The 22,277-nt window shown below is 49.0% G+C and overlaps 1 protein-coding gene across 1 annotated transcript in view; it reads left to right on the top strand.

Moving 5' to 3' along the window:
* Positions 1 to 9,104, top strand: part of LOC121009472 (chromosomal protein D1-like) — a 14,318-nt gene extending 5,214 nt beyond the window's left edge. Inside the window, exons 3-9 of the mRNA XM_040442603.1 lie at positions 1,638 to 1,865; positions 1,983 to 2,102; positions 2,231 to 2,320; positions 2,415 to 2,549; positions 3,631 to 3,783; positions 4,039 to 4,169; positions 6,213 to 9,104. Coding sequence (XP_040298537.1) covers positions 1,638 to 1,865; positions 1,983 to 2,102; positions 2,231 to 2,320; positions 2,415 to 2,549; positions 3,631 to 3,783; positions 4,039 to 4,134 — 822 coding nt within the window. The 3' untranslated portion in view covers positions 4,135 to 4,169; positions 6,213 to 9,104. The remainder of the gene's footprint in view (positions 1 to 1,637; positions 1,866 to 1,982; positions 2,103 to 2,230; positions 2,321 to 2,414; positions 2,550 to 3,630; positions 3,784 to 4,038; positions 4,170 to 6,212) is intronic.
* Positions 9,105 to 22,277: the final 13,173 nt, after the last annotated feature.

Here is a 22,277-nt window from a genome sequence, read left to right as displayed (position 1 = left end):
GTGGTGGAGAGCGGGCGGGGATCTGGAGGAGGACGCGAGTGGTGGGGAGCGGGCGGGGATCTGGAGGAGGACGCGAGTGGTGGGGAGCGGGCGGGGATCTGGAGGAGGACGCGAGTGGTGGGGAGCAGGCGGGGATCTGGAGGAGGACGCGAGTGGTGGGGAGCAGGCGGGGATCTGGAGGAGGACGCGAGTGGTGGAGAGCAGGCGGGGATCTGGAGGAGGACGCGAGTGGTGGAGAGCAGGCGGGGATCTGGAGGAGGACGCGAGTGGTGGGGAGCAGGCGGGGATCTGGAGGAGGACGCGAGTGGTGGAGAGCGGGCGGGGATCTGGAGGAGGACGCGAGTGGTGGGGAGCGGGCGGGGATCTGGAGGAGGACGCGAGTGGTGGGGAGCGGGCGGGGATCTGGAGGAGGACGCGAGTGGTGGGGAGCAGGCGGGGATCTGGAGGAGGACGCGAGTGGTGGGGAGCAGGCGGGGATCTGGAGGAGGACGCGAGTGGTGGGGAGCAGGCGGGGATCTGGAGGAGGACAGGTTTTATTTTATTTTTTTGCTGAGCTGCGGACCGGAAGATCAGGGGCGCGCTCCGGAAATGCGGACAGAACACTGTGTGCTGTCCGCATCCATTCCTGCCCAAAGAGTATGAATGGGTCCGCACCCGGAACGGATGCGGACCCATTCTACAGACGTGTGAATGAACCCTTAAAGGGGTTTTCCAGGAATGATTAACTATTTGGTTATAGTGGATCACCTGACAAAAGATTTATACTTAAAGGCAGATCGTGGTGTCTAATAGCGATCTGCCACCGGCAAACCACTGTACAGCATGGGGGCGAGCGATGGGATAGCGATCGGTCCTCTCCATGCTGCAGAGGAGATCGCTAAATGTAATAGCGGCGGTCTCCTCTGCGGGCGATTTAATGCTTGCTGATCTGCCTCTCTAATAATTGCCACCAAAGGTTTGCACAGCTTTTTAAAGGGGTTGGCCCAACTTGGACATTGGGGGCATATCTTTATATCTCTAGAATGTGCCCCCAATGTTTTGCGAATGGAGCGGTTGCTGCAACTGCGCTGCCGCCCTCCATTCATTTCTAGGGGACTGCCAAAAATAGCTGAGCGGCTGTTTTCTGAAGTCCTATTGAAATAAATGGGAAGCGCACTGCACAAGCGAGGCCACCGCTCCATTTGTTTCTATGCGGCTGATGGAAATAGCTGAGCCAGCGCTTGGGTATTTTCAGCAGTCCCATGGAAATTAATGAAGGATGGCCGTGCACCCTCCGGGACTTTACGGGCTCCGTTCTAAGTATAGGGGCGGGTCCCCAAGCAATATGCCCCCCCAATGTCTAAGATGTGAATAACGGCTACCTGCCGCTCCGGTCCTGCGTCCTCCTCTTCCACCATCTCCTGGTCCCCGGGTTGTTTTCTTCCGGTCAGGTATGGACATAGTCACCTGCAGCCAATGACTGGTGGAGTTCCCAAGTGGAACGTCACTGCTGAAGCCAGTCATTTTTCACCCACCATTGCTAATGACAGGTCACTGATCGATCTTTTCCTGAAGCCTTGGTGAGAGAAGTAAAACCAGCTGAAAAGATAAGCGGCAAAGTGCCGCACCTCACTTATTTCTGTACTGTGTTTTCCAAGGAAAGCGATGGAGAAGACCAGTCAGAATTCCCCGAAACTCTGACCGACCGAGAGAATGTGCCGAAGTCACCCACTCAGACGCTATCAAAGAAGGAAAGCCTGACGGAAACCCCGCAGAACAAAGAGAACATGCCCCAAAAATATCCCAGCAGCACAGCCTCCCCACATAAGGGAAGAGGGCGGCCGAAGGGGAGCAAGAACAAGACCTTCCCTGTATCTCCGACTAAGGTGAGAGATGTCCACACGCCCCTGGACCATGCATTGCCAGCCTTCTCTTGGTCACTGCCACCATACTGGTCTCGTAATCTGAATGTCCTGATGAAGCCTCTTCTTCTTCTTCCACAGGTCTATTCAGTCCGTGAGGGGAAATCTCCAGTATCTTCCCCCAAAAAAGATAAACTGAAGACTCAAAATGGAGTGGAGACCCCAAGCCGAGGCAGAGGGCGACCAAAGGGAAGCGTGAAGGTGAGACCGTGTCGGGGCGAGTCCTGTAGATGGCGTCGCTGCTTGAATTTCCAGACCTCCCGTAGCTTCAGCGTACACCTTGGTGACAGATGGAGGACTGTCTAGCTTCATGGTGTTGTCTTCTTCAGGTAAAACCCATCGTTGAGGATATCCCAAAGAAATCACGGGGAAGGCCAAAGGGAAGCAAAAACAGGAAGCCACCCAAGGCTGCCGTCGTGGTGAGATGAGTGTTGTGGTGGTTCTGTTCCTGTGTCACATGGATAGTCTCTCCGGAAAAGTGCTCATATGTTCCCCTTGTCATTGTAATCGCAGAAACGATCACCCGGACTCCCGAAGGCGGGAAGAGGGAGACCACGGAAACTGCCGGTAAAAGATGAAGAAGTGACCCCAAAACGAGGACGGGGGCGGCCGAAGGGAAGTTTAAAAAAAGTGCGATCTACTAAAAAGGTGAGGTATGCTGGTACAGCGTTACTGTCCCTCCCTGATCAGTCTCTGCTGGAGGAAGGCGCAGACCGCGACGGCTATGTCTCCCGAACCCCCCCTTCCTCCATACTTGCTCCGCTAAATGTGTGCTGAATGGGTAGATGGGGAAAAAGCCGCTGCTCGACCCCCTCCGGCGGTGGCTGATCTCCTCAAGAACAAAAGGGTTAGGCATGCAACAAGACCGATCCAGCCGTGGGGGGGGCTGCGGGAGAGCTCCGCGTACACATAAGCTGGTCAGACAAAATGGCGCACCTAGAGGCTCTGCTCTCTCTGCAACTGCTGCATCCTCTGCACTTTGATCAACAGGACCATCATTACATCTGGCCCTGGCAATCAGAGTGGAAAGGGCACAGCAAGCACACAGAAAGCAGCACTGCTAGGTGTAACAGCGACGCCCCCGTTGCTCCTAGAGGCTCATTTGCATATATAATACATTTTTCTCAGCAATGCGGGCACATATGACCATGGGACCAACAAAGATGCCGTCAGCTGCCGAGCACACGTGTAACAGGTCAGCCAGTGTCATAGGTACAAAACTGCTGACAGATGCCCTTAATACCGGGCCATATTACACAGCGGGCACCCGCCATGAATAGAGCTTGTTCAGCTCCTGCGCCTGCTTTAGGGCGGGTTCACATCTGCGTTGCAAACTCCGGCGGTCTGATCTGGCGGAGTTCACTGTATCCGATACTGCCCGGTCCCCATTCACTGGCATATATGCCGGTTTTCGGACAGACTAAAGGTACTGTGTGTAGTGTTTTTTGTCCATCTGAAAGTCGCCATGTACGCCGAATACAGTGAATTTCCAGCAGTCTGTCCTTCTTCTGAGGCTGACTGCTGGAGTTCACAGCGCAGATGTGAACCTGGTCTTATACACTGCTCAGGCGCCTGTCGGGGTGCAGCTCTTTGTATCTAGTCAGACATAACGGTGAGGATACGTGTGGTGGGCAGTCCACTCTGCTGGAGGACACGAGCAGCAGGGCCCAGTGGGTGGCGGGATTCCACTATTACATGAATTCGTAACCATGAAATCATTCTTTATCAGCCAGCTGTTTTATCGGAAACCCATGAAATAAAAAAGCGGGGGCGTCCAAAGAAGATTAGTTTGCACCATAAAGAAGAATCCCCCCTAACCCCAAAGCGTCCAAGAGGAAGACCAAAGAGCACCGGCAGCCGTGCCGCAGCACCGAGTGATTTGGTAAGAGTCTACTTGCGGGATAGCATTAGCGCCACTCCTGGTTGTAGGTTGTGCCTGGTACTGCACGTTTAGCCTGCTCCAAGTCAATACTGGACACAACTAGACAAGAGTAGCAAAAGGACGCCTTTGTCAGCCAGTGGAGGAGAGGCGATCATGTGAGCACCGCGGTGCCGCCGGCGATCATGTAATCCATGACCATGTGGACTAACGCGTTTCTGACTATTGTTGGTTTTGTCTCACATTTGAAACTTTCAGTTTGACTCCGACATGAAGGAGGAGGATGACGATCAAAATGAGAAGGATGATGACCAGAACGATGAGCAGGAGGAGAACGACGACTCTGACGAATAAACCAGCAGCTGTGGGAGGAAGTCTTCAAATAACTGGTAACCATTGTTCTCCTTACCCTACCATCTACCACGGCGGTCAGCAACCTCCGGCACTCCAGCCGCCCTGAAACTACAACTCTCAGAATCCTCTTCATTTCTACGGGAGTACAGCAAGCAAGTGTGGGAGTGCTGGGAGTTGTAGTTTCACAGTAGCTGGAGTGCCAGAGGTTGCTGACCCCTGATGGACTAGTTTTCTATAGTGTACACTTTTCTGTGTTCTAGTTCTCCTGGGCGTCTCCTTCTCCCAGGCTGTAGCGCTGGCCAATTGCAACGCTCAGCTCATAGCCTGAGAGAATAAAAAAACCTCTCGGGCTATGAGCTGAGCGCTGCGATTGGCCAGTGCTATAGCATGGGAGAAGGAGACGCCTAGGAGAACAAGAGCAGGCTCCTCCCGGTTGAGCCGAACATATGAAGATACCGGAGCCTATACCGGGAGAACGGAGCGGCGCCCAGGGATAATAGTAAGTGCAGGGAGATGCCTGGGCGCCGCTCTCCATGTCAGCATACTTAGTTTAGATTTTTTTTATTCTAGTGAAAGGTCCTCTTTAATGTTAGTCCCTGTAAGCTCTAGAGATTCATTGTCTTGTAAAGTGTGTCCTGCCTTCTGATTGCTGGACAGCAGGGTATGTGTCAGGAAATCTATTGGCCTGGAATCCAGTAGGTGGCAGCAGTGTGTATCGGGGGGGGGGGGGGGGGGGGGGTCAAGATTGAGTGAATGGAGTAAATTAACCCCTTGCAGTCCCACCCATGTCACTTGCTATGGTGAAGGGGATAACTGCCTGTGAGTTATGTCTCAGAGTTAGTCTGCGTAGAACTGGTGTATTCCTCCCAAGGATTTCCACCAGCCCTTAATGCTGTAATACAAAAAATTGAATTATCCCACCGCTGCCACTGATTTATCACATACGTACTGCCCTAGCACGTGACGGGTGCGTGACTGCATTTACTCCACTCACTCGGTCTTGCGCTCGCCTTTCATTCAGGCTGCAAATTGAGCACAAGTCACTCTCGCCCCTTCTGCAAGGCTCCAGCTCCGATTTCCCCTGAGCAGTTCAAAGGGCGTTTTTACAAAGTCACAATTATCACCCAGAGATAAAACTAGAAGGAAATTCCTCTGACAGATCTGTTCATCCAGGTCACCTTATGACGGATATGATCAGTAGGGTCCGACCCGGTACTGTACGGGCGACTGCCTGATGTAAGTCGGTGCTGTGTGCTCCATACGTTGTAGACTGCAAGTCTGTTCTGTTCTATTGTTTTTCCCCTCTGAGCGGAGGGGTTTTAATACTGTATGGTTTCTTTTAAATATGCCGATCCGTCGTGTTGAGTCAGGAGCGGCCTCCTAACTGCGTATCGGACAGAGCGCCGGATAGTGGCTGTGTTTGGTATTGCAGTCCAGGGCCATTCACTTCAACAGGTCTGAGCTGCGCCTCGTCAATGTGACGTCGCTATCCTAGGAAGAGGCCACAGCCTTTTCGAACTGCTCATCAGTAGGGGAGTCAGGACCCCCGCCCATTCATGGACATTTAAAGGGATTCTGTCACCAGATTTAACCCTATTAAGCTAGCGGACATTAGCGATGTGCTAATGTCAGCTAAACCTAACTCTCCTATTCCTACTTTTATCAAACTTTTATAATATGCTAATTAGCCTCTAGATTTCTGGCGTAACGGGGGCATAGATAAAAATAGGAATAGGCTATTTAGGTTTAGCTGACATTAGCACATCGTTAATGTCAGCTAGCTTAATAGGGTTAAACCTGATGACAGAAACCCTTTAACCCCCTCCCTGAAACCCCGGGAGTGCAGCACCCAAACTTTCCCCCACATGCAGAATGGAGTCATGAAAGTAGATGCTCCAGAGTGTTTTTTGCATGGGGAAGTTAGGGGTTAGTCCTATCTCTGCATCCCCTATAGAAAAGCCGAGGAGAGGCGCACACGTGCGGACACCTCTCCATTATCCACAGTATAACAGCATAGAAATCCCTGCGTCCTCCGTCCTCGACACCGTTCACCTAAACCACCTCCTCTTTCTCCACAGGAAAACATTCTGGTGACCGGGACACAGCAGCATGGCCTTAGACGAGGACGACGCGGCCGGGCAATGTCTTTTGTAGTGACGGGGCAGTATGAGGATGTACATTTTGATGTGTAGTGATGTTTTTTTCTTTACCTTGTGGGGGCAGCCTGACATATCCTTTTGGTTAACGTTGCTTTCTTGTGATAGGCTGCCGAAAAATGGTTTCTACCAATGTGAATTGTAACCAGGTAGAGTTCTGCGCTCTTCCCCTTCCTTACCATATTCTCTCTAATGTAGTCAAGATGGTCTTTTATTTTTTTTTATTCTTTATTCTTTCTTTCCTTCCGGTGACTAAATGAGCTCCACTTCTTCTTCCATGTTCTGTTCTGAGGACACTCGGGCCCATTTACAACCTGAAGAACAGCACAAAGTACAGGTCGGATGTAGTAATTCAGGAGCCTGACGATGCAGCGCATGTACCCTGCCTGGTACGGACACGAGCCGCACACTGGCGAAGGGGTGGACCCAACAGGGCCCAGTTTTTTAAAATAAATCCAGAGTGCTAGGACCCTATAATTGGAAACCGTGCAAAGCTGAGATCCTGTAAAGCAGGCATGCTCAACGTGCTGCCCTCTAGCTGTTGCAAAACTACAACTCCCAGCATGCCTGAACAGCCTACAGCAGGGCATTGTGGGAGTTGTAGTTTTGCAACCGCTGGAGGGCCGCAGGTTGAGCATGCCTGCTGTAAAGGAATGCAAGTCTTGAGAGGAGGTCAGGCAAAGCACATGCAAGTGGCTGGAGGCTCCAACGGTTTTTAGTGTACATACGATGGATCTCAACGCATTTCGGGGGGGTCCAGCAGAGCTTCCTTGTGTGGACAGAAGCACCAAATTTTTATTCCTTTATTTTAATTGTAGGCAAGATGGTGGACACTGCGTTTCAGGGTCCGCCAAATAACATTTTTAGTAGTTTTAATGTAAAGGAAATGGGACACAACGCGTTTTGGAATCTTTCAAAGGATAGTGGAGTGGATGTGGCATGAGTAGTTTTTATTGTAGGTGAAAGGAGGCAGAGTGCGTTTCGGGATTAGCTAAAGGACAGCCAAGTGGCTGGAGCCCCCAGTGGTTCTTAGTGTAAATAAATAGAAAGACGATGCGTTTCGGGGGGTCAACTAATAAATTAAGGACTGGCTGGAGGCCCCAGTGATTCTAATTGTAAATTAATAGGGACAAAATGCGTTTCATAGTCAGCTCATAAATTGTAGACCAGCTACAGGCCCCAGCAGCTCTTACTGTAAATGAATAGGAACACGATGCGTTTCAGGATAAACTAATGAATTACTGACTGGCTGGAGGCCTCAACAGTTCTTAGTGTAAATGTATAAAGAGCACAATGCATTTTAGGATCAGCTAATGCATTATAGATGGGCTGTAGGCCCCAGCAGGTCCTACAGTAAATGAATAGGAACAACGCGTTTCGGGGTCGGCTAATGAATTACTGACTGGCTGGAGGCCTCAGCGGTTCTTAGTGTAAATGAATGGGAACATAGTGCATTTCAGGGTCAGCTAATGAGTTAGTGACTGTCTGGAGCCAACAGTGGGTTTTAATGTAACGTAAAGAGAACACAATGATTTTAAAGGGGTTGTCCAGAATTTTAAGACTGATGGTCTGTCCTTTAGGATAGGCCGTCAATATCTGATTGGTGAGGGTCTGACACCCTGCACCCCCACTGATCGGCTGCAGAAAATAGATGGACCTGGTTACTGCAGCGCTGCCTCCATTAAAGCTAATGGATGGAGCCTTGTAGTAGCGGCACCGATTTCTAGAGCTAAGAGGCAACAGCTGATCGGTGGTGGAGCAGGGTTTTGGACGCTGACTATCCGATATTATTGATAGCCTATCCTGAACATAGGCCAGTAATATTAAAAACCTAGACAACCTCTTTAAAGGAGGGGTTAGTTGTTCACCCCAAGGGGCTTTTTGGGCAGGCTTACCTGATCCCCGCTGATGGGTTCCAGCTCCTTTGCTATGTTGTGTACTCGGGGATCAGGTAAGTATGATTCCGGCCACACTGGGGGGGGGGACGACTACTGCCTGAAAGGTCCCCAGAGGTAAACAGCTCCTTCAAGGGTCAGCAGAGGAATGATTTGAATGGATGGGCATCAGTGCTTTTTATTTTAGATGAAGTAAGCTACAGTGCATTCAGTGGCTCAAGGCTTCTGTGCGTTCTGTTATAAAGTGCTGTACGTTTGTGTTTTGGGGTCGTCTCCATGCCAAAAAGCATTGCAGTATAATTTATCTACAGTTTATCCAGCCATTTGAGTTTCCCAGACCCTCACCTATAATTTATGGCAGACTTTGTATGAAAAGCCAGTCTGCCAGTAAATCTGCTCCAAGGCTTTTCACCATTGCTTTACCGCTTCTCCAAAATCCGATCTGCTCCATTTCTTTCTTTATTTTTGAAATTACCCCCATTGAGACTGCACTGAATACAAGCGGGTACGAACGTTACGGTCAATACGTTAGACTGCAGAAGAGGGTGACGGTTGTAGACTTTTCTTGATTGGATACTATGGTGGCATCTAATCTGGATTGTATACAGCACTTGGGGGGGGGGGGGGGGTTACTTTATTAAACACGTTTTAGTAAAAAGAGGCATTAAATCTGATGTAAGAAGTCCTCCTGGCTGGACAGCGGCTCTATGAGGCGGCGATACATGTGCTCTATATAATATACATGGCTCTGTATGAATTACTGCACTGGACACCGTGGTCTTCCTTCGTTTGTAAATGACCCCACCATGTGTCAGGCTACAAAGAAAACTACTTCACTTTCTGTTCTGTGCTTTTCAGTATAGTGTAGTGTCTTGTAATCTGTTTTACAAAAATAAAATGTCAAGTTAATTTTTCCTCTATATTGTGGAATCATTGTTTTCGGATCATCTCCGGCCATACAAAGCCTTGCTCCACGAAGGAGACGCCCCCAAGGACTTGAAAGTCTATGATTTCGGTGGTTCAGTGCTGCATTCACAATTCTGCAGACTTCACAGCTGAAATCTTCCTGCATTCCCTACTTGTTCAGTGTCTGCACCGTTCTGTTGCCCCTCCTTATGATCTAGTGAGTTCATTAGAGAACCTGCTCCTGGCTGAGGACTTGCTCACTGTGGCTCCTAGGTGGCGCTGCTTCGCCACACATGAATGGTCGGCCGTCTCCTCGCTTCGGGTTATCACTCGTCACTTTAATAACATTTTACCAAATAACCCGCGTCCTCTTTACAGGTAATGGTGTCCCATAAATGTAGGTAGAGGCAAAACCCATCTCAGAGGGCTGATGCTGCCCCAAGACACACCAGACCCCCACAAAGATTACCTGGTGGGCTGCAAAGAGAAGACATTTTGCTGTATAGACTTTGAAGAGAGGAGCCAGGGCCAAATAGGAAGCATGCAAGGGCCACAGCCTGCCACCAGAGTCGTCTTGTATTCAGGAAGATTAAAATATCCCATAACTTGAACTAACAGACCTTTCAGACTTGACCAATTGCAAACTGTGGGTGATGGATGAGACTGTTGGGTCTTCATATAGTTTGCATGTTGTCGGCAGCAGATCCCGTTCTTGTTTGTTGTCTGATCGTGGTCATGTTTACACGGGGCACTGATCAGGAACAAGCGTTCTGCTGATTATCAGCCCGTGGAGACCAGAGGGGTCCATCAATTCCATCCCCAGACCACTTATTATTCCTCCCTCTGTAGACTTCCACCAAAACCCAACCATCACACCATAACAGCCGTAGTGTTTGTCCCCATCCAATCTGACTGAGAGAAGCAGGATGGTCATTCCGATGAATTGTCCTCCATCTTTACCGTTCTGACCCAGCTGTTAGGAGGTGTTGAGAGCAGTGGTTACGTGAGGGCACACACGATGGCCAGACCACCAGTAAAGAGGATCGTGTGATCCAATAACAAGCAGCTCCCGCAGTTTCATTGTCCACCATTCAGACACAGATGACCCCTCATTACACACCTTTGTCTCTGCCTGCACCACAGGCAATAGGCAGAAATAAATTTGGTGCCATGGCCTCAATTACATGTCCAGCCCTTGACTGCCCGCCACCATCACCTAGAACTGCTATGGACTGGAACCGTATTGTCTCTAGTGATGAATTCAGGTTCTGTTTGGGATCTGATGATGGCTAGCTTAGAGTACGGAGGCCTCGTGGTCAGCGCTTCCATCATGCCTTTGCTGTAGAACGACACACTGCCCCAAATGATGGTGTGATGATCTGGGGAGCCATACTATGTGACCGTTGGACACCCCCAGTAGTGATATGAGGGAGACTAAGGGTATGTGCAGACGGAGGATATTGTGTGCAAAAAAATCCTCTGCGTGTTCCATGGCAGAAACCGCTGCGCTGTGATGCAATTTCCGCCGCGGGTTTTCATGCGGACCCGCTCTGGATTTAGCCCCACTGAATGGAGCTAAACAACGAGCAGGCTTCTATGCATGGTAACCGCACCAAGAATGGACCTGTACACTCCTGACATGGTCGTGAAATCGGGCTGGCAAAAACCCTCAGCCGCATTAACTGCCTTGAAAACAATGGGGGACAGTTTCAGAGCAGATCCGGTCCAGTTTTCGGCACCAAATCCTCCATCTGAACATACCCTCTCATGGCCGGGCATCTTTCAGCAGGATAATGCTCGCCTGTAGACAGCAAGGATTTCCCAGAAATGTCTCCATCAGATTACAACACTTCCTTGGCTGCCCAGTCACAGGATTTATCAGCATTTATGGAACCAGCAGGGACTCCAGCTTCAGGCTGGAGGGAGTATCTCATGTAGTATCCAGGCTAAAGGCCATATCTCATGTAGTATCCAGGCTAAAGGCCATATCTCATCTAGTATCCAGACTAAAGGCCGTATCTCATGTAGTATCCAGGCTAGAGACTGTATCTCATGTAGTATCCAGGCTAAAGGCCATATCTCATGTAGTATCCAGGCTAAAGGCCATATCTCATGTAGTATCCAGGCTAGAGGCCGTATCTCATGTAGTATCCAGGCTAGAGGCCGTATCTCATGTAGTATCCAGGCTAGAGACTGTATCTCATGTAGTATCCAGGCTAAAGGCCATATCTCATGTAGTATCCAGGCTAAAGGCCATATCTCATGTAGTATCCAGGCTAAAGGCCGTATCTCATGTAGTATCCAGGCTAGAGGCCGTATCTCATGTAGTATCCAGGCTAGAGGCCATATCTCATGTAGTATCCAGGCTAGAGACTGTATCTCATGTAGTATCCAGGCTAAAGGCCATATCTCATCTTGTATCCAGGCTAAAGGCCATATCTCATGTAGTATCCAGGCTAAAGGCCATATCTCATCTAGTATCCAGGCTAGAGGCCGTATCTCATCTTGTATCCAGGTCTGAGGAAGGCTCATGGAGGGCCCCGCTCTCTGCTCCTGCGGAGGGAGGGTCCCGCTCTCTGCTCCTGTGGAGGGTCCCGCTCTCAGCTCCTGCGGAGGGCCCCGCTCTCTGCTCCTGCGGAGGGCCCCGCTCTCTGCTCCTGCGGAGGGCCCCGCTCTCTGCTCCTGCGGAGGGCCCCGCTCTCTGCTCCTGCGGAGGGCCCCGCTCTCTGCTCCTGCGGAGGGCCCCGCTCTCTGCTCCTGCGGAGAGCCCCGCTCTCTGCTCCTGCGGAGGGCCCCGCTCTCTGCTCCTGCGGAGGGCCCCGCTCTCTGCTCCTGCGGAGGGCCCCGCTCTCTGCTCCTGCGGAGGGCCCCGCTCTCTGCTCCTGCGGAGGGCCCCGCTCTCTGCTCCTGCGGAGGGCCCCGCTCCCTGCTCCTGCGGAGGGAGGCCATATCTCCAGAAGGATATTGATACTTTGGAGAGAGTTCAGAGATGAGCTACTAAACTGGTACATGGATTGCAGGATAAAACTTACCAGGAAAGATTAAAGGACCTTAACATGTATAGCTTGGAAGAAAGACGAGACAGAGGGGATATGATAGAAACTACTAAATACATAAAGGGAATCAACTCGGTAAAGGAGGAGAGAATATTTAAAAGAAGAAAAACTACCACAAGAGGACATAGTTTTAAATTAGAGGGGCAAAGGTTTAAAAGTAATATAAGGAAGTATTACTTTACTGATAGAGTAGTGGATGCATGGAATAGCCTTCCTGCAGAAGTGGTAGCTGCAAATACAGTGAAGGAGTTTAAGCATGCATGGGATAGGCATAAGGCCATCCTTCATATAAGATAGGGCCGGGGGCTATCCATAGTATTCAGTATATTGGGCAGACTAGATGGGCCAAATGGTTCTTATCTGCCGACACATTCTAAGGGCCAGATTTATCATTAGCTCAGGTCAGAATAATGGAGTGAAAAAGTCCCAAACGCTAAAACTGCGCACAAATTTGCGACTTTTTTCTGCTCTGCACTATGCTCGCCAGTTTTCTGAAAGTGGGCGTGTTTTCTTATGTAAATTAATCTCTAGACAGATTTACTATTGGGACTATTTAAAAAAGTCGCAAAAAAGTCCGTCCCAATTTCACTCCAGTGAGGACCATGCTTATCTTATGAGACTTTTTAATAGAACATGCGACTTTTTCATAAAAACGTGCGACTTTTTCGTAAAGATGTGCGACTTTTGTAAAGCTGCTTACTGACGGATAAACTGCTACCGTCAAACCACATTTATTGCAGTCTTAAAGGGCCGATCATAAATCTGACTTGGCTAAAACTGACTTTAGCCATATGTTAAAGTGGAGTGAGCTGTCAGAGGAATGATAAATCTGGCCCTATGTTTCTATGTCCCGCTCTCTGCTCCTGTGGAGGGTCCCGCTCTCTGCTCCTGTGGAGGGTCCCGCTCTCTGCTCCTGTGGAGGGCCCCGCTCTCTGCTCCTGCGGAGGGTCCCGCTCTCTGCTCCTGCGGAGGGTCCCGCTCTCTGCTCCTGCGGAGGGTCCCGCTCTCTGCTCCTGCGGAGGGTCCCGCTCTCTGCTCCTGCGGAGGGTCCCTCTCTCTGCTCCTGCGGAGGGTCCCGCTCTCTGCTCCTGCGGAGGGTCCCGCTCTCTGCTCCTGCGGAGGGAGGGTCCCGCTCTCTGCTCCTGCGGAGGGAGGGTCCCGCTCTCTGCTCCTGCGGAGGGCCCCGCTCTCTGCTCCTGCGGAGGGCCCCGCTCTCTGCTCCTGCGGAGGGCCCCGCTCTCTGCTCCTGCGGAGAGCCCCGCTCTCTGCTCCTGCGGAGGGCCCCGCTCTCTGCTCCTGCGGAGGGCCCCGCTCTCTGCTCCTGCGGAGGGCCCCGCTCTCTGCTCCTGCGGAGGGAGGGCCCCGCTCTCTGCTCCTGCGGAGGGAGGGCCCCGCTCTCTGCTCCTGCGGAGGGAGACCATATCTCCAGAAGGATATTGATACTTTGGAGAGAGTTCAGAGAAGAGCTACTAAACTGGTACATGGATTGCAGGATAAAACTTACCAGGAAAGATTAAAGGACCTTAACATGTATAGCTTGGAAGAAAGACGAGACAGAGGGGATATGATAGAAACTACTAAATACATAAAGGGAATCAACTCGGTAAAGGAGGAGAGAATATTTAAAAGAAGAAAAACTACCACAAGAGGACATAGTTTTAAATTAGAGGGGCAAAGGTTTAAAAGTAATATAAGGAAGTATTACTTTACTGAGAGAGTAGTGGATGCATGGAATAGCCTTCCTGCAGAAGTGGTAGCTGCAAATACAGTGGAGGAGTTTAAGCATGCATGGGATAGGCATAAGGCCATCCTTCATAGAAGATAGGGCCAGTGCTATCCATGGTATTCAGTATATTGGGCAGACTAGATGGGCCAAATGGTTCTTATCTGCCGACACATTCTAAGGGCCAGATTTATCATTAGCTCAGGTCAGAATAATGGAGTGAAAAAGTCCCAAAAAAGTCCCAAACGCTAAAACTGCGCACAAATTTGCGACTTTTTTCTGCTCTGCACTATGCTCGCCAGTTTTCTGAAAGTGGGCGTGTTTTCTTATGTAAATTAATCTCTAGACAGATTTACTATTGGGACTATTTAAAAAAGTCGCAAAAAAGTCCCAATTTCACTCCAGTGAGGACCATGCTTATCTTATGAGACTTTTTAATAGAACATGCGACTTTTTCATAAAAACGTGCGACTTTTTCGTAAAGATGTGCGACTTTTGTAAAGCTGCTTACTGACGGATAAACTGCTACCGTCAAACCACATTTATTGCAGTCTTAAAGGGCCGATCATAAATCTGACTTGGCTAAAACTGACTTTAGCCATATGTTAAAGTGGAGTGAGCTGTCAGAGTAATGATAAATCTGGCCCTATGTTTCTATGTCCCGCTCTCTGCTCCTGCGGAGGGTCCCGCTCTCTGCTCCTGCGGAGGGTCCCGCTCTCTGCTCCTGCGGAGGGTCCCGCTCTCTGCTCCTGCGGAGGGAGGGTCCCGCTCTCTGCTCCTGCGGAGGGAGGGCCCCGCTCTCTGCTCCTGCGGAGGGAGGGCCCCGCTCTCTGCTCCTGCGGAGGGAGGGCCCCGCTCTCTGCTCCTGCGGAGGGAGGGTCCCGCTCTCTGCTCCTGCGGAGGGAGGGTCCCGCTCTCTGCTCCTGCGGAGGGAGGGTCCCGCTCTCTGCTCCTGCGGAGGGAGGGTCCCGCGCTCTGCTCCTGCGGAGGGAGGGTCCCGCGCTCTGCTCCTGCGGAGGGTCCCGCTCTCTGCTCCTGCGTATAGTTTTATGGGAAAAGATTAAGTATAACTTGTATTTTATTTATTTTAATTCCTGCTCATTCTGGGCTTTGAAGTCCAGGGGGCGGAGCTATCACTGATTGACAGCCTTCCCTCTATGACTGTGTATACAGAGAGAGCTGTCAATCACTGTTAGCTCCGCCCCCTGGACTTTAATAAAGACCTGAATGAGCAGGAATTTAAATAAATAAAATACAAGTTTTACTGAATCTTTTCCCATAAAAGTATATATCAATCTGCTCAGCTCCTCCTGCTCTATAACAGGCTGCCTGCAGCTCAGACACCATCTTCAACGTGACAGGTTCCCTTTAAGGCTGATAAAGCAGTTTCCATGATACCCGCTCCAAATGTATACACACATTGCCTGCTCATATCTGAACTTAAGTGACAAAAAATAAATAAATTATGGCTAAATATCTTATCGCTTCCACCGGTACCTACTCCATGTCTACTCTAAAAATCAGGTTTTTACCAAAGTCAGACTTGACCGCTAATGCTCTTCTCCTTTCAGTTTCCTGAAACGCAGGAACCTTCTCAGCGACGCGAGGCTTTTGTTGCCAAACTTGTTTTTCTAAACCAACAAAACTCTTCCTTCTCGTTTCTGATTTATGACAATGAGTCATCTCGCCCTATGGCCCAGAAGCAGAGAGAGCGCGCTCCGCTCACCAGAAAGCTGCTCTGTGCCGAGGTGCCATCGTCTACCATCTGATAAGGAACTACAACTCCCAGCATGACCTGGCAACCCTTATATTGAGATGATACACATCCTTAATACTAGAGGAGATACACAGAAACCCGATAGATCCGGGATGTCAAACTCATGGCCCTCCAGCTGTCCCAAAATTATTATAACGTCCATCATGCCCAGGCAGTCTACGGCATGCTGGGAGTTGTAGTTTGGAGAGCCATGAGTTTGACACCCCTGCTATAGATCATTACTGAAGGGGGTCAGGAGGGTGTTGCAGCCATTAGATGTGGAGGAAACTATTATCACCGCGGCAGATATCGACACCTTGACATAGATACGGGCGGCTCAGTGGTTAGCACTGGTACCTGCAGCGCTGGGTTTAGAATCTGACCATCTGCATGGAGTTTGTATGTGTTTGCTTGGGTTTCCTCCGAGTTCTCCAATACTCCACAGACATACTGATCGGGACCTTAGATTGTGAGCCCCACTGGGGACAGAGCGATGATAATGTCTGTACAGCGCTGCGGAGTATGTCAGCGCTATAGAAGGGCATAAAATAAATACAGTATAGAAACCCATAGCACAAACAGGCAGAATCCGGCCCCCTATGGTGTCATAGAGTTAGAAGAAGAAATCTGCTTTCGGCAAGCTGTATGCCTTTGTCCTCTCTAGGACCTGCTCCAACTTTTCTTTAAAAAACAAACAAATTGGAACTGATTCATAAAGAAAGACCCATGAGCAGCGCTGCTTCGATCCTTCGCTTTTTGTAGAAGGGGCCCCTAACAAGGCGTCCTATCACTTGGAACCCCCAGGGATCAGCTCTAATCTGTGGGGGAAACCTTTAACCGCTTCGGCAACGCCACCGCAGGTAAGAGGAAGTATTAATCCAACACACGTCCTTTAGGGCTCGTGCCGGGCCGCTGCTGCGGACCACACATTGCGGTCCTCAATGCACGTGCACCGACCGCAGGGCCGCCATATGCGGACCCAGTATTCATTCACTTGAATAGGGTAGGCGATCCGCACTACTTTTTTTTGCGGCGTGGAGGCACAAACAGAAAACCCACGGAAGCATTCAGTAGTGTTTCGGATCCATGCCTTTGTTCCGGATTCGTAAAACGGGCAACGGCCGTATGCATGAACCCTTAGGCATTTCTTCTCTCTAAATCTTCTGCTGTTCATCCTCATTCTCCGCTCCCCCCCCCCCCTCCTTACTTTTAAATGAAAATTAAATGTAAGCTGCCGCCTGTTATAGGGCAGGAGGAGCTGAGCAGATTGATATATTGTTTTATAGGAGAAGATTCTGTAAAACTCCTAAATTCCTGCTCATTCTGGGTTTTGAAGTCCAGGAGGCGGAGCTATCAGTGATTGACAGCTCTCTCTGTATACACAGTCATAGTGAAGGCTGTCAATCACTGATAGCTCCGCCTCCAGGACTTTAAAACCCAGAATGAGCAGGAATTTAAATGAAGAAATTACAAGTTTTACTGAATCTTTTCCTATAAAACTATATATCAATCTGCTCAGCTCCTCCTGCTCTATAACAGGCTGCCTGCAGCTCAGACACTTGTTCAGTGTCACAGGTTTCCTTTAAGGCAGGCATGCACAACCTGCGGCCCTCCAGCTGTTGTAAAACTACAACTCCCACAATGCCCTGCTGTAGGCTGTTTAGGCATGCTGGGAGTTGTAGTTTTGCAACAGCTGGAGGGCCGCAGGTTGAGCATGCCTGCTTTAAGGCATTCTTATTGCTGCATCTTGGGGGTTTGCATTTGCAAAGGTATTCAAAAAGACTACCCCATTCATTTCATGGTAACTATTGCCTGGACCAGTGCAGTGATAATGATAGATATGCAGGGGGATATGTTACATTGTTACCACTTCCTTTGATACTTTGTATTATTTTTGTTACATAAATACACTGCTCAAAAAAATAAAGGGAACACTTAAACAACACAATGTAACTCCAAGTCAATCACACTTCTGTGAAATCAAACTGTCCACTTAGGAAGCAACACTGAGTGACAATCAATTTCACATGCTGTTGTGCAAATGGGATAGACAACAGGTGGAAATTATAGGCAATTAGCAAGACACCCCCAATAAAGTAGTGGTTCTGCAGGTGGTGAACACAGACCACTTCTCAGTTCCTATGCTTCCTGGCTGATGTTTTGGTCACTTTTGAATGCTGGCGGTGCTTTCACTCTAGTGGTAGCATGAGACGGAGTCTACAACCCACACAAGTGGCTCAGGTAGTGCAGCTTATCCAGGGTGGCACATCAATGCGAGCTGTGGCAAGAAGGTTTGCTGTGTCTGTCAGCGTAGTGTCCAGAGCATAGAGGCGCTACCAGGAGACAGGCCAGTACATCAGGAGACCTGGAGGAGGCCGTAGGAGGGCAACAACCCAGCAGCAGGACCGCTACCTCCGCCTTTGTGCAAGGAGGAACAGGAGGAGCACTGCCAGAGCCCTGCAAAATGACCTCCAGCAGGCCACAAATGTGCATGTGTCTGCTCAAACGGTCAGAAACAGACTCCATGAGGGTGATATGAGGGCCCGACGTCCACAGGTGGGGGTTGTGCTTACAGCCCAACACCGTGCAGGACGTTTGGCATTTGCCAGAGAACACCAAGATTGGCAAATTCGCCACTGGCTCCCTGTGCTCTTCACAGATGAAAGCAGGTTCTCACTGAGCACATGTGACAGACGTGACAGAGTCTGGAGACGCCGTGGAGAACGTTCTGCTGCCTGCAACATCCTCCAGCATGACCGGTTTGGCATTGGGTCAGTAATGGTGTGGGGTGGCATTTCTTTGGAGGGTCGCACAGCCCTCCATGTGCTCGCCAGAGGTAGCCTGACTGCCATTAGGTACCGAGATGAGATCCTCAGACCCCTTGTGAGACCATATACTGGTGCGGTTGGCCCTGGGTTCCTCCTAATGCAAGACAATGCTAGACCTCATGTGGCTGGAGTGTGTCAGCAGCTCCTGCAAGACGAAGGCATTGATGCTATGGACTGGCCTGCCCGTTCCCCAGACCTGTATCCAATTGAGCACATCTGGGACATCATGTCTCACTCTATCCACCAACGTCACGTTGCACCACAGACTGTCCAGGTGTTGACAGATGCTTTAGTCCAGGTCTGGGAGGAGATCCCTCAGGAGACCGTCCGCCACCTCATCAGGAGCATGCACAGGCGTTGTAGGGAGGTCATACAGGCACGTGGAGGCCACACACACTACTGAGCATCATTTTGACTTGTTTTAAGGACATTACATCAAAGTTGGATCAGCCTGTAGTGTGTTTTTCCACTTTAATTTTGAGTGTGACTCCAAATCCAGACCTCCATGGGTTGAAAAATTTGATTTCCATTTTTTAATTTTTGTGTGATTTTGTTGTCAGCACATTCAACTATGTAAAGAACAAAGTATTTCAGAAGAATATTTAATTAACTCAGATCTAGGATGTTATTTTTGTGTTCCCTTTATTTTTTTGAGCAGTGTATAATACAACATACAGCAAAGAAAAAAAAAAAAAAGCAGTGTGCGAAAAGGTTCAGTGCCGTGAAGTATCTGCTAATCTGGCATCGGGTCAGCCCACAGTATGCTGGACTAAGGGGACTTTCACACTTGCGTTGTTGGATTCCGGCAGGCAGTTCCATTGTCGGAACTGCCTGCCGGATCTGGAAATACATATGCAAACAGATAGCATTTGTTTCCGGATTCGGCTGACAAATACATTGAAACACCGGATCCGTCTCTCCGGTGTCATCTGGAAAAAATGGATCCGGTATTTATTTATTTTTAGCATTCTTAAAGGTCTGCACATGCGCAGAAAGGGAAACCGGATCCGGTTTTCCGGAACACTTGCTACCGGATCTGGCATTAATACATTTCAATGGAAATGAATGCCGGATCTAGCATTCCGGCAAGTGTTCTGGAATTTTGTCCGGAGAAAATACAGCAGCAAGAGGGGCTGAACTGAAGACATCGTGATGCATCCTGAACGGATTGCTTTCCATTCAGAATGCATTAGGATAAAACTGAAGCATTTTTCTCCGGAATTGAGCCCCTGTGACAGAACTCAATACCGTAAAATTTTTACGCAAGTGTGAAAGTACCCTAAAGGAATATATCTGTAGGAAAAGAAAGACAGATGCTCAGTTTACCCCGTCTGGTGCACAGGTCAATGAGCGTCTCCGAGAGCAAAAGCTTAAACGTTCGAAGGACAATCTTAATTTTTTTTTTTAACCGCAGTTAAAACATTGTGGCTACAGAGGCAGAGTGAGGTCTATTCAGATATCAGATGGACAGGATGAGAAGTAGGTGACGCGCTTCGGACCTACAACTGTGAAAAATTACCTCCTGTGCGAATTTATTGTATTTGGATCAACACAGATGAGTGAACTTTATACAGGGTGTTGTCGACCTCATCAAATCTACAACTTAACACTAGATCGGGTTTGCTGGAATTTACAAGCTGACTGCAGGAAAATAGACTTGTCTGTACTTCTTCGCGCTTTTGTGGCATCAGTTAAAGGTCACAAGGAGAAGGAAAGACAAGCAGCCACACACCTTGTTTTATAGCACTGCACCTCCTGGTGTGGAATTTGCTATTGCTTCCCCCAATATATTCTCAGTGGTCAACAAAAAGTTATGTCAGGTAAGATATCAGAACTAGAGTGTATGTAGCAGAGGTAGAGAGCAGTACAGTACATGTAGTACAGATAGAGAGCAGTACAGTACATGTAGTACAGGTAGAGAGAAGGACAGTACAAGTAGTACAGGTAGAGAGCAGTACATGTACAGGTAGAGAGCAGTGCAGTATATGTAGTACAGGTAGAGAGCAGTGCAGTATATGTAGTACAGGTAGAGAGCAGCACAGTACATGTAGTACAGGTAGAGAGTAGCAGTACAGTACAAGTAGTAAAGGTAGAGAGCAGTGCAGTATATGTAGTACAAGCAGAGAACAAGTGCAGTATATGTAGTACAGGTAGAGAGCAGTACATGTAGTACAGGTAGAGAGCAGTGCAGTATATGTAGTACAGGCAGAGAGCAGTGCAGTATATGTAGTACAGGTCAGGTAGAGAGCAGTACAGTACATGTAGTACAGGTAGAAAGCAGTACAGTACACGTAGTACAGGTAGAGAGCAGTACAGTACATGTAGTACAGGCAGAGAGCAGTGCAGTATATGTAGTACAGGTCAGGTATAGAGCAGTACAGTACATGTAGTGCAGGTAGAGAGCAGTACAGTATATGTAGTACAGGTAGAGAGCAGTACAGTACAAGTAGTACAGGTAGAGAGCAGTGCAGTATATGTAGTACAGGCAGAGAGCAGTACAGTACATGTAGTACAGGTAGAGAGCAGTACAGTACATGTAGTACAGGCAGAGAGCAGTACAGTACATGTAGTACAGGTAGAGGACAGTACAGTACATGTAGTACAGGTAGAGAGCAGTACAGTACAAGTAGTACAGGTAGAGAGCAGTGCAGTATATGTAGTACAGGTAGAGAGCAGTGCAGTATATGTAGTACAGGTCAGGTATAGAGCAGTACAGTACAAGTAGTACAGGAAGAGAGCAGTACAGTACATGTAGTACAGGTAGAGAGCAGTACAGTACATGTACAGGTAGAGAGTAGTGCAGTATATGTACTACAGGTAGAGAGCAGTGCAGTATATGTAGTACAGGTAGAAAGCAGTACAGTACATGTAGTACAGGTAGAGAGCAGTGCAGTATATGTAGTACAGGCAGAGATCAGTGCAGTATATGTAGTACAGGTAGAGAGCAGCGTAGTACATGTAGTAGAGGTAGAGAGCAGTGCAGTATATGTAGTACAGGTAGAGAGCAGTGCAGTATATGTAGTACAGGTCAGGTATAGAGCAGTACAGTACAGGTAGTACAGGTAGAGAGTAGTGCAGTACATGTAGTACAGGTAGAGAGCAGTACAGTACATGTACAGGTAGAGAGCAGTGCAGTATATGTAGTACAGGTAGAAAGCAGTACAGTACATGTAGTACAGGTAGAGAGCAGTAAAGTACATGTAGTACAGGTAGCGAGCAGTAAAGTACATGTAGTACAGGTAGAGAGCAGTACAGTACATGTAGTACAGGCAGAGAGCAGCACAGTACATGTAGTACAGGTAGAGAGCAGTACAGTACATGTAGTATAGGTAGAGAGCAGTACAGTACATGTAGTACAGGTAGAGAGCAGTGCAGTACATGTAGTACAGGTCAGGTATAGAGCAGTACAGTACAGGTAGTACAGGTAGAGAGTAGTGCAGTACATGTAGTACAGGTAGAGAGCAGTACAGTACATGTACAGGTAGAGAGCAGTGCAGTATATGTAGTACAGGTAGAAAGCAGTACAGTACATGTAGTACAGGTAGAGAGCAGTAAAGTACATGTAGTACAGGTAGCGAGCAGTAAAGTACATGTAGTACAGGTAGAGAGCAGTATAGTACATGTAGTACAGGCAGAGAGCAGCACAGTACATGTAGTACAGGTAGAGAGCAGTACAGTACATGTAGTATAGGTAGAGAGCAGTACAGTACATGTAGTACAGGTAGAGAGCAGTGCAGTATATGTAGTACAGGTAGAGAGCAGTACATGTACAGGCAGAGAGCAGTACAGTACATGTAGTACAGGCAGAGAGCAGCGTAGTACA

The sequence above is a fragment of the Bufo bufo genome, chromosome 8 (genome assembly GCF_905171765.1).
Source record: "Bufo bufo chromosome 8, aBufBuf1.1, whole genome shotgun sequence".
Classification (NCBI taxonomy): domain Eukaryota; kingdom Metazoa; phylum Chordata; class Amphibia; order Anura; family Bufonidae; genus Bufo; species Bufo bufo.
This window is presented reverse-complemented; position numbering and strand designations above follow the sequence as displayed.